Source organism: Silurus meridionalis, chromosome 27 (genome assembly GCF_014805685.1).
Source record: "Silurus meridionalis isolate SWU-2019-XX chromosome 27, ASM1480568v1, whole genome shotgun sequence".
Taxonomy (NCBI): Eukaryota; Metazoa; Chordata; class Actinopteri; order Siluriformes; family Siluridae; genus Silurus; species Silurus meridionalis.
In genome coordinates, this window is record NC_060910.1 from 17,189,848 (window position 1) to 17,201,731 (window position 11,884).

The following is an 11,884-nucleotide window of genomic DNA, read 5'->3' on the forward strand; positions in this document are numbered from 1 at the left end:
CCGGGATTTCTGCAAGGATCTGGTAGAGGAACTGGAGCATTTCGAGCGCTCTGGGGCACCGAAAGGTCGACCGAACACCATGAACAACTACGGGGTATTTACTGTACATCAATCCTGCAAATTCCTGTCAGGCTCAGGGGGACACGTTGGTTAATTTCAACAAACTCACAAGAGGGCAGTATCACCTGGTCACATGGTGTAATATTCCATTAATAGGTTATTTCCTCTAAACTTGAACCTTGATTCTGTGATATGGTTTGTCCAAACTAGGAGCCCCAACTGTCCCTTCACTTAAACTAGGAGACCCAAACCTGACCCAGCATGTCTCTGTTCCTGAGACCGTATCGCTCTGTCTGAGATTTTGACACCCAGTACGATACTAAACCAGAATCTGATATGTAAAGATCATTTGTCCTTCGCAGATCCTCCTGGACGAGCTAGGCTTGGACGAGGGTTTGATTGCGCCGCTCAGGGAGCTGTACCTGAAGCCCCTCGCTGCGCTCCTGTACCCAGACTGCGGAGGGAAATGGGTGGACAGTCATAGGGCCTTCGCCGTGAAATACGCCCTGAACGAGGACTTGGAGCTCAGCTACCACTACGACAATGCAGAGGTCACGCTGAACGTCTCGCTCGGGAAGGACTTTGCCGATGGAACCCTGTACTTCGGGGACATGAGAGAGGTAAACGAAACAAAAAAAGGATGCAAGAAAACACTGACTGATCGCTGCTGTTTATTTTCGAATGACACTCTTTACTAAGGCAGATAGGAGATTACGCCGATCTGAAAGTGTGTGTGATGCAGGTGCCCCTGAGCGAGACCGAGTGTGTGGAAGTGGAGCACCACGTAGCTGAGGGCGTCCTCCACCGCGGGCAGCACATGCACGGGGCTCTGCCCATCTCGTCCGGGTGCCGCTGGAACCTGGTGCTGTGGCTGCGAGCGTCACGGCAAAGGAACCGCCTCTGCCCCATGTGCAACCGAGCGCCACGACTACTGCCTAGCGACGGCTACGGAGATGGATTCACCGAGGAACCTTCCGGGCCTTGTGCTTTAACATGAATCTCTATCTTCTTTTTGGTCACACCAGGTCTTATAGTCTCGTGCATGTTCCTTTTGTTTCTATGTAACAAATTAGGAAGAACCCAACAATATTGGACATTGAATGAGTGGATGAAACTTCTGTGGAGTCCAAATGGGACACTCAAACATGGAGGTGGAAGTGCAGGGAAGTTTCCACACTTATTCCAGAAAGTAAAAAAAGCAACATGGCTACCGTTCTATACTCAATTTGAGCTGGAATCCTGTTAGGAACTAAACTGATGAAAAGGTCTGGGAATAAAAAGGCAAAGGAACATGCATCTGGTTTGCCTGGACAATCGTAATATTCTTTATGGTTTAATCTATTTATTTTTTAAATCTTTATCTTTTAAATAAATCCATATTGTAAAAAAACAAAACAAGACTGATTTCCTTTTTTGCTTTTGTAATACAGATCATCACAGATCATCACAGAGATACACTGCAATATGAAACCATCTTAAATACTCACATAGAACACTTAAAGTATTTACAAAAATATAAATGTCACAAAACTCCATGTAAAAAATGTTTTGGTTGTTTCTTTTTCTTCAGTTTGGAAGGATGGGTGGATGAGAGGAAGGTAAGGAAAGAAAAGGGAGAAAAGGTGAAGGAAGGAAGGAAAGTAAAAGGAGGGGAAGGAAAGTAAAATGAGGACATGGAAGGAAAGAAGGAAAGTAAAAGGAAGAAAGAAAAAGGAGAAGGAGGAAAAGAAAGTAAAATGAGGGAATGAAAGGAAAGTAAAGGGAAGGAAGGAGGGTCAGAAGGAATGGAAAGTAAAGGGAGGGAAGGTAGGAAAGTAAAAGGAAAAAGAAGAAAGAAAAAGGAGGGGAAGGAACGAAAGAAGGAAAGTAAAAGGAAGGAAGGAGGAAAAGAAGGGTAAGAAGGAAGGAAAAGAAAAAGTATGGAAAGGAAAGTAAAAGGAAGGGAAGAAGGGAAGTAATAGGAGGGGATGGATGGATGGAAAGGAAGAAGGAAGGAAAGGAGATTAAGGAAAGGTAAGGAAAAGGAGGATCAGGAAAATTAAGGGAAGGAAAGAACGTCAAAGACATCCAATACAATTTTGTGCCTCCAATTATTTTTGGTAACAGAACCACATATGGTTGGAGAAGTCAGGTCTAACCCTTTGTCCATGTAGTGTAGGATTAGAAGACATTTAAAAACACTTTCAAAAGACAAAAATCGGTCCAATGTTCATAGTTAAATCCTGGTCTCACTGCTCGTGTCCCGGTTCCTGTGTCTGGGCTCTGTGTCGGTGTCGTCGTACTCGGACTCCATCTCGATCTTGACCTGCGGCACCGGACACGCCGCGCCTCGGAGGAGGGGCATCGCGGGTGACGGCAGGCACGAGATCTTCAGGTGCAGGGTGATGCTGTGATGATGCCCGTATGAGAGGGAGGATGAGGTAATGGCAAAAGGTTAAGGGTCAGCGGGATGGCACCGATTCTGCAGGCGAAGAATAGCCCTGCGTCCTAATACAGTTTTTTGTTCATTTTTTTTTTTAATACAACTTGCCCCTCAGCATTCGGACATTTTCAAGCCATCATATACCATATGCATAAAAGAGTATAGTGTATTTGAGATTCGAAGGAATCCGTGTGGGTCATCTAACAAGCGTGACTCCAGACAGCGGAGCTTCGGAAGAACCAGATCGTGCCGGATCAGAATTGTGTGATACAGAAAAAAATATTGGGACACCTGACTGTCTGGTTCTTTAAACCGTTACCCAAAACTTGGGGGCACACAGTTGTATAGGATGCCTTTGTATGCAGTGGCATGGAATTCTCCCTTCGGTGAACTTGGAGACCGCAAAACTATTCCAAATACGAAGTCCACAAAGCTCCATGGAGATCATTTTGCATGGGTTGGAAGTGTCTGGAAGATCTTAAATGGCCTCCAATAGAGCTCTGACCCTTGACACCCCCCACCCCCACCACCACCACCACCTACATCAATCTCCTCAAAATCTGGCGGAACATCTTCCCAGAAGAGTGGAGGTTATTATAACAGCAAATCAGATCTAAACATGGAATAGGATGCTCAAAACGCCCATACCTGTTTTATGGTGAGGTGTCCACGAACGTTTGTCCATATAGTATATTACTCATGGATAGGTGCAAATCAGGTAAGCTCGCCATATGCGTTCTAAAACTGGGTTCAATGGGTTTTAAATTTAAAAACTTAGTTTAGAGAAGGTTTTAGAGATCGGGATACCACGGCTCACCGTGACGTATGAGTGGTGTATTTTGAAGACTAATTCTGATTGGTTGGAATTTTTGTCAGCTTTACTGAAAGTCTCAAATCTCAAGTCTCAAAATGGCTCATATCTATCAGACTGACCCCGACTTTCCGGTTCACATCTCGCCTGAAATTCGGTCTCATCAAGGTTAAGATCTAACAACAAAGTGAGAGTTCGATGGCATCATTCCACTGCAGGATGAGGAGCAGATGGAAGATGGAAGCGCTGAGTTTTGGCCAGATTTACGCCGTGTCTCATTTGGTGTCTGGGATTTAATTACGGTTTTGCTTGAAAAAAAGCTTCCTCATGATCCAAACCATGCAGCTTCATCAGCAATGCAGACACCATGCTCACTGTGTGTGGGGGAGGGAGGGAGGGAGGGAGAAAAGAAAGAAAGAAAGAAAGAAAGAAAGAAAGAAAGAAAGAAAGAAAGAAAGAAAGAAAGAAAGCAATGAAGATAGGAAGGAAAGAAGGAAGAAAGGAAAGAAGGAAGAAAGGAAAGAATGGAGGATTAAAAAGGAAAAATAAACAACAAAATAAATGAAGAAAAAAAGGAAGGAAGGACAAAATAAAGGAATAAACAGAAATGAATGAAGGAAGAAATGAAAGAAAGAGTAATGAAGAAAATAAGGAGGAAGGATTAAAAGACAAAATGAAGGAATGAATGATGGATATTTTAGAATAACAGAAGGAAAGAATGAAAGATAGAATGAATAAAGGGATGAAGAATTAAAAGGAAGGAAGGAAGGAAGGAAGGAAGGAATAAAAGAATGAAGGAAGAAATGAAAGAAGAAGCACGGGAAAAAAAAGACAAAATGAAGAAATAAAAGACAGAAGGAAGCAATAAAAGAATGAAGGAAAAAATAAAGGCATGAAACACAGAAGAAACAAAGGAAAGAATGAAGGAAGAAATGAAAGAAGAAACAAGGAAAAAAAAGGATGAGAAATAAAGCAAGGAAGGATGGAATAAAAGACAAAATGAAGGAATGAATGATGGATATTTTAGGAAAAAAAGATGAAAGGAAGGAAGAAATGAAAGAAGGAACAAAAGAAATCTTTGTATGGCAACCTGAAGTTTGTCTTGCGCAAAAAAAAAAAAGACCTGCTTTATTAATGATGTGGTAATAAACATTTGGCCAGACGTGTCCCCGCTCTGAGACGTGATCTCATCCAGTCTGCAGCTGCTCTGAAAGCCACCTCACCTGAGCTCATCCTTCCATTACTCTGCGGATCAGACGGATGGATTCAGACCTGCAACTCATTCGGTATCCAGGTGCCAAAATCGCATCCGTATATCCATAAACAAAAACATCTGGAATATGAATATTTAGATTGATCTCATAATGGCCATTTCCACGATTCCAATTATATGAGAATGAATTCGATTTCTAGATATTTTTCCTTAATTTCTATATCCTATATTTAATATTTTCTAGACTATATGTTCTGTGATTAGAACCTCCTCTCTTCTGGGATGATGTTTCACTAGATTTTGTGGAGATTTCAGACGCAGGGGTGTTCATGATTTCAGGTCCTGATGAAGTTGAAGATCCTTATGTCATGCTGGAACGGATTCGGGGTGTCCAAGTTCAAGTGTAGGCAAAATCTCATGCTAGTCCAAAATACGGATGGAAAGAAGCACATATGGCCGGAGAAGTCAGGGTGTCCGAATACTTTTTGTCCACAGAGTGTATTTGTTTTGGTTTTTTGGTTTAGCACATTTCCAGGACATTAAAATAAAGATGAAATAAAGCAAATGAGAAGTCCAGGACATTGATTCTGGACTAAATCAGTCGCTCTTGTCAGAGGATTTTCCGTTTAACTGCGGTCAGAAAAAAAATACATAAAACAACAAAAAAAAGGGGGCTTAAAGCACACCCCAGATACAACCAGAAAGAAACAACCAAAACAACCTGCTGCGAAAAACAAAACATGCGCCCTTTTTGTCTGCGCCTGTGTTGCGTCTCGGCTTTTTGCGAAACGCAAACAAAACCCGTTACCTAACACGAACCCGGGAACATCTGGACAGATGTGCGGGATCCGATCTATCTGCATTGCTTACAGGTGCACGGAAATGTACGTGGCGCATTTAAACACGTCGTGGGTCCAAATAATACGTAAAATAATTTTTAGGAAGAAATTTCTCTTAATATATATATTCGGAAAAACCTGTACGAAGGTACAAATCTGGTGTGTGTGTGTGTGTGTGTGTGCGTGGTTAGTGCACATCAGCGGTAAAAGGTGCCCGGTTGACAGCGTGCAGCCCACTCAGAGCCCGAGTCAGGGGGATCTAAGAGGTCTCGGTAGGGGACGTGCAGTTTGAGCACACAGTACCTGCGGTCTACGTCCAAATCGTCCACAGCACAGTCAGTGTACGGGTGGAACTTCTCCTGCAGGACAGGACACGTTAGAGGAGCATTAGATACAGTAGGTGTTGAGGAGATGTACCTAAAAATGTGGTCATTGTGTTTATCCAAATGTTTCCAGTAGGGGGCAGCGGCGGTGCATAATAGATGCTCATGGGCCTTTGTGTATGTGTTTGTGTGTGTGTTTCACACCGACCTCATCCTCACTCTCCTCTTCTCTCCTGACCTTCTTCTTTTCCTTCTTTCCACCGTCCTCCTTCTTGTCATCCTTCTTCTCCTCTTTCCCGGGCAGGAGGTCGTCGATCCAGGCCAGGTCGTGCTGAGAAAACACCATGTCGAGCAGCTTGCGCACCAACATCAGGCCCAGGATCTGAGGAACACAGGAACACCAGGACACACTTGACCATGGTCAGAACTCTTCACTGTCATCATATCTGTAAATGTATTTGTAAATGAAAATGAGTGGTTTGCTTGAAAATGTCAAGTGCGAAAAGGATAAAACCAAATAATAATGAATGACTTGCAAAAAAAAAAAAAAATGTAAGCATTTCCCAAAAAATCACATTGAGAAAGTATTAAAATAAACACGTTAAATAAAAAAATTTATAATTTGTAAAGTCACGTGAAAAAATGTATCCTTTAAAAAAAGGCAGGTGTGAAATTAAATGAATTATTTGAAAAAAGTCACTTGAATAAAAACAAATCCTTTGAAAAAAAAATGATGTAAAGAATGAATTACTTGAAAAAAGTCACAGGAGAAATGAATCATTTAAAAAAGTCACATGAATAAAAATGAATCAATTGAAAACAAGACATGCGAATAAATGAATCATTTGAAAAAAGTCACGTGAAAAAAATTATTCTTTGAAGAAAAAAAATCATAGGAATAAATTTCGATATAAAAAAAAATTTGGAAAGGACACAGAAAAAATGAATAATTTTGAAAAAAATAAATCATGTGAATAAATAAATTTTTTTTTAAGTCACACATGAAATGAAAGGAATTCTTTGAAGAATAAAAAAAAATTTGGGAAGTCGAAAAAAAAAGGAAATGGTTCGAAAAAGTCATATGTGACTTTTAATTTGAATCATAATAAAAAAATAAAAAAAAGATGAATAATTAAAAAAAGCCACATGCAAATCAATCCTATGATTTATGAATTATTCATAATTTTCCCCCTGAAAATAAATTCCTAGTCTCCTGACGCTTCAACTCATGAACCACTCACTAATCATTCAATTCAGTGATAACTAGCGAGTGTTTAAATAAAACTCAGAAAACCCGGACCATGACGGGGAAGATGATGGCGAGGAAGGTGGATTTGAGGACCCAGAGGACGGTCAGGCAGATGACTTGCACCAGAGTGAACAGGTGAACTCTCCGGAGAGGAACGTGCCGCAGGTAGGCGTAGTCCGGCTGGTGCTTTGCCGGCATCAGGAACAGTTTGATCCTGTCCCAGAACTGTGGCACGAAAAAACACAAAGCAGAACTAGCATCGCTAATTACGCTAGTATTTTTCTATCGTTGTTCTGAATTTTCTACACAAATATGAACAATGCTAATTTAGCTACAATGTACAGTGTATGTAAAACGGTATTGCCAAAAGTATTTGGACAGTCGACCTGTGCGGTTTTCCCCGAACTCTTAAGGCAAAAGTTGGACCCCACACACGTCCTTTGGATGTGCTAGCATGAAATTTTTCCTTCGTTTTGACCTACGAGACCCAAACCCATTCCAGCATGGCAGTGTGCACTAAGCAAGTGGCCTGCTAGAAAGTTCTGACCTCAATCCTATTGAACATGATGGATTGAAACGGCACCCCAGGCCTCCTCCGGTCCATCGGTACCTGACGGCCTCGTGGCAAATCTCCACAAGGAAATCTAGTGGAACATCTTCCCCCGAAGAGTGGAGATTATTATAAGAGCGATTGTGGAACAGGATACCAATCGTACGGTCGGGTGTCCACAAACGTTTGGCCTGACCGGATGCAGGAAGTTTGAAGAATCTCGCTTACCTGGATGCCCCCAAGAGACGCGACGCCCATGTAGAGAAACACCCCATAGAGCACCGGCATCGGGATGAACTGAGTGCAGAAAAAAGAAAAAACCCTGCTGAATAATACGGCACGTGGATTAGCATTCGGTAGCATACGCTGAGTAAAAACACTGAAATTCTCGCGGAAATGTCGCATTTGCACTTGAATGGAAGTGGCCGCTCAATTGTCAATCGCCCAAGCGTGTCAAGGAAGGCTGACATTTCCGGTCCGGCGTGATCGGAGACACTTTCCCACCTCGTCGTGCGCCAGCTGGACCTACATACTCGTTTGATTTGGGGTTACGAAGACCGGCATTTAAGGATTTGGAGCGAGACCTTTGAGTTCTGTTTAATTAACTGCCCTGGAGCTCACCTGCAGGATCGGGGCGAGGAAGATGGAGACTCCGGTTAGGATGAAGACGAGGATTCCTGTGAGTCGCTGTTCCCTTTGAAATAGAAACATAGTGAAAACAAAAACAAAAAACGTGCATTGTTCTTACTAGACCAGTGACAGTAGCTGCAGCAGAGTGAAGCTTTTAAAAAAAAACTAATCAGTGGGGGAGACGTTGGGTCATGGCTTGGGTCACCCAGGGCCTTATTCAAGCTACGCCATTGCTGCTTGGTGGTACCTACTTCAGAACATCTGGGAGTAATAAATGATGACGAAGAAGAAGAAGCAATATTTCATTTGGTGTATCTCTACTTGTACTCAAGCACACGCTTTGCGTACTATGTCTACTACTGCAGGCCACTCAAGATCTTTCACACACTTCCAACCCATGTCGAGCATATCTTCATGGACTTGGATTACCTCACACCCAGGAACTGTGGCTGTTCTCCCGGAGCGCTGGACTCGCTCTCCATCTTCAGGGAGTCGATGTGGGCGATGGAGATGACCGTAGCTGCTACATACCATGGCAGGCCCATAAACGAGCAGGCGAACACCAGGACACCGACCCAAAACAGGTCCAGGTGGTACCCGCACCCTTTCTGTTCAAGACCACAAAATTTACATTTAGACACTGGACTTTTAAGGTAATAGTCATTCATGGTCCTGAGAAGAAATGGTTCAAATCTGTGGAAATACTGAGTACTTAAAAAAATAATAATAATAATAATTCAGTATGTTAAAATTGACTATTACATTTGTATAATCTTTTATATTTCACAAAATTGCTCTTACATTCATATGAATGCTCATGCATATTCCTAAAAAAAAGCTCTTGCATGCACATAAAATACTGTTGGAGTCAGATAAAAAGCTCTCACATTCACATAAAGGATCTCACATTCATATAAAAAACTTTTACATTCATATAAAAAACGTTCGCAGTCAATTTCACTTTTATATAAAAATCTCTAATAATCATTTACATTTATATGATGTTTCTATATAAACAAATATAAACAGCTTTTCCATTTCCATCACTCACCTTCAGTTTGTTCTCCTTCCTGTTGACGATGACGGCGCTAATCTGCTGGTCCATGAACATCAGGATGGTGACGAGGAGAGCGGGAACGAAGCTCCCGACACACACCCACCACGGGTTTTTCCCAAACGGCATGACGATCCAGTCGCGGTCTGGGCGTGTGGGCTACGGGAAGAATTTTATTTTCGCCATAAATCTCCACAAAATCTAGTGGAACATCTTCCCAGAAGAGTGGAGCTCATTATAACAGCAAATAAAGACCCAGTGTGGAATGGGATGTTCATAAAGGAGCACATACCAATCTTATGGTGAGGTGTCCACCATAAAGTGTGTGTGTGTGTGTGTGTGTGTGTGTGTGTGTGTGTGTGTGTGTGTGTGTGTGTGTATCCTCTTTCACCTTGAACTCAGTTGGCACTATTAGTTTGGGAGTCTTCAGCCCCATGAGCATGTCCAAACCCACGAACGTCATGATGGACATGAAGATGGAGAAGTCACTGATGAGCTTCCTCATCTGAAACAAATAAATATTTCAATAAATAAATAAATCAGAAGGACGCGGGGGACACCGCGGCATTCCGTCCCCCTGGTGACAGGAAAAAAAAAGGGCCCAATCCAAATCCTAACATGCCGTCATGGCAGCTACTGATATGTTTGAGCATTGCAACATCCCATTATATCCATCCCTGTAACTATAGCAACCAACTGGGTCCTGATAAATAAGCCGATAGCTGAGCAGTGATCTCAGAGGCCTTAAAGGTCTGAGATGAAAGATCATTTTTTACATATTGGTTAATAATTTACAAATCATTCGACTTCGAGGTTTATTGGAAATTGCGTTTCCAAGGCTGAGGTTCAATGAATGTTGGAAAAAAATCATGATCTGTTCAGGGTTATAGTTCAAATATATACACAGTATAGCTTGAAATTTTCCCTCCACTTGAGCTGTGAGACCTGCTCTAGAAGATCTCCTGTGACAGAGCTCAGACCTCAACCCTGAACACATCTGAAATGAATTTTCATGCTGGCTGCACCCCAGACCTCCTCACCTCACCCTACACCAGTACCCTGACATTACTAAATAGCTGAATGGGCACAAATCTCTATAAAATCTAGTGGAACATCTTCCCAGAAGAGTGGTGCTTTTTTTCAGCAAATGGAGATGCTCCAAAAGAAACATAATCAAAAACTTTTTTCTTCCATGTAGTGTAATCCTAAATATACGACCTCCGTCGGTCTTTTATCCGTCGTGGGCTACATTAATGGCTCCATACTTTATATTGTATTTAATTTTGCACTCATTTGGAGCGAATCGCCAATTCGGGAGCCCGGTGAACCTCTGAGCGTCTGACGCAGATTTACTCTCGCGAACCATAACTCACCAGACTCGGATCCCCAGAGAGCCGTAATTGGTTCCTAATCAGGTTAAAGTCACTCTCACGGACTGTTCATCCACAAAGTATGAACGTTTGGCGGATTTCCAAACTGTCCGTGCTCTCGGGCAGAATTTCCAATTAAAAAATGAGCAAGACTAGATCCGAATGAAGCCAATGGGAGATGTTTTGTCAAAAGTGTAGGGTTAAATTTGAACACCGTTATCCAGAGCGACCTACTGGACAGGTGAAGTTTAAGGGCCTTACTCAAGGGCCCAGACGTGTAGGCTTGCTGGTGCTGGGATTTAAACTTGTGACCTTCCGATCCAAAGTCCAATGCCTTAACCACTGAGCTAACACGACCTGTCAGGCTTAAGCTAGGAAAATGCAGTCTAATCAAAAGTGTTGATTTTAATATTAGGCCACGCCCACATATGGTTCTGAGATTTGAGATGACTGACTTATTTTTATATTTTTTCTTTCCAAACCAACACTGGACACTTTCAAACATTAATGTCATTTGTTGAAAAAACCTATAGTGGCGCACCAAAGGCTCATGGGAGTTTAAGCGGCTAATACATCAGCTAGCATGGTTTTCTATAGGTGTAGCTTTCTTAAATATGAAAAAAAAAAAAGAAATGCTGGTTAATTTTTTTTTTTTACATTTTTTTTACAAGGAAGCACTTCGAGCCGTTTGTGTGTAGGTGTTTGATGGGTCCTAAATCAAATTTCATAACGTTCTCTATGTCTGTTTTTTTTTTTTTCTTCTCTTTTTTCTCAATCTTATGTTTTGGTTCAGGGTTTCTGCGAAGTCTTAAAAAAGTCTTACATTTAAAATACATTTCAGGTAAAAAAGTAAAAGTCATTTCACTGTTAATTTTAAACAGGTCTTAATTTTCCGATGTCCATGTAGCGCTAATTCTAATGTTCACCGAAATGCTTACGCGGCACTTTCGAATATTTTGTTGTTGTTGTGGTTTCCGCGGTGTTGCGTTTGTTTTTTTCGCTAGTCAAATTATCATTTGATTTATTACGCCTAAAAAAAAAAAAACGAATTTAGGGCTCGGCTAAGGCCGGTTGCTAACAGCGTATTTGAGTGTGTTTTTTTCGACGTTGTGATATCGGTCTTAAATTTCATGCTTCTTTCTTTCGGCTTCTCCCATTAGGGGTCGCCACAGCGGATCATCCGCATGTTTGATTTAACGCAACCCTCCCCATTTATCCGGGCTTGGGACCGGCACTGAGAGTGGCTGGGGTTAGTTCCCTGACCGGGGATCGAACCCGGGCCGCAGCAGTAAAAGCGCTGCATCCTAACCACTAGACCACCAGGGGACGTTAAACTTTCTTTCGGCTTCTCCCATTAGGGGTC

General features: G+C 42.0%; 2 protein-coding genes and 1 non-coding gene across 4 annotated transcripts in view; 1 reads left to right on the top strand and 2 right to left on the bottom strand.

Moving 5' to 3' along the window:
- ogfod2 (2-oxoglutarate and iron-dependent oxygenase domain containing 2) overlaps positions 1-1,455 on the top strand; it is a 3,507-nt gene extending 2,052 nt beyond the window's left edge. Inside the window, exons 5-7 of the mRNA XM_046842253.1 lie at positions 1-94; positions 423-680; positions 803-1,455. The exon at positions 1-94 is cut by the window's left edge and continues 31 nt beyond it. Of these exons, the coding sequence (XP_046698209.1) occupies positions 1-94; positions 423-680; positions 803-1,057 (607 nt within the window). The 3' untranslated portion in view covers positions 1,058-1,455. The remainder of the gene's footprint in view (positions 95-422; positions 681-802) is intronic.
- A 628-nt stretch (positions 1,456-2,083) lies between these two features.
- slc4a5a (solute carrier family 4 member 5a) overlaps positions 2,084-11,884 on the bottom strand; it is a 29,542-nt gene continuing 19,741 nt past the window's right edge. Inside the window, exons 18-26 of one of the 2 annotated variants that reach the window (XM_046842086.1) lie at positions 9,543-9,656; positions 9,149-9,310; positions 8,527-8,705; positions 8,089-8,161; positions 7,696-7,764; positions 6,969-7,142; positions 5,877-6,050; positions 5,649-5,701; positions 2,084-2,447 (exon numbers count right to left, since the gene is read on the bottom strand). In XM_046842086.1, coding sequence (XP_046698042.1) covers positions 2,276-2,447; positions 5,649-5,701; positions 5,877-6,050; positions 6,969-7,142; positions 7,696-7,764; positions 8,089-8,161; positions 8,527-8,705; positions 9,149-9,310; positions 9,543-9,656 — 1,170 coding nt within the window. In that variant the 3' untranslated portion in view covers positions 2,084-2,275. Of the gene's footprint in view, positions 2,448-4,266; positions 5,705-5,876; positions 6,051-6,968; positions 7,143-7,695; positions 7,765-8,088; positions 8,162-8,526; positions 8,706-9,148; positions 9,311-9,542; positions 9,657-11,884 lie in introns of those variants that run through there. The other variant, XM_046842085.1, reaches the window with a different exon arrangement.
- Positions 11,776-11,848, bottom strand: trnak-uuu. Its single transcript has one exon. It is a non-coding gene; the product is annotated as a tRNA-Lys (tRNA).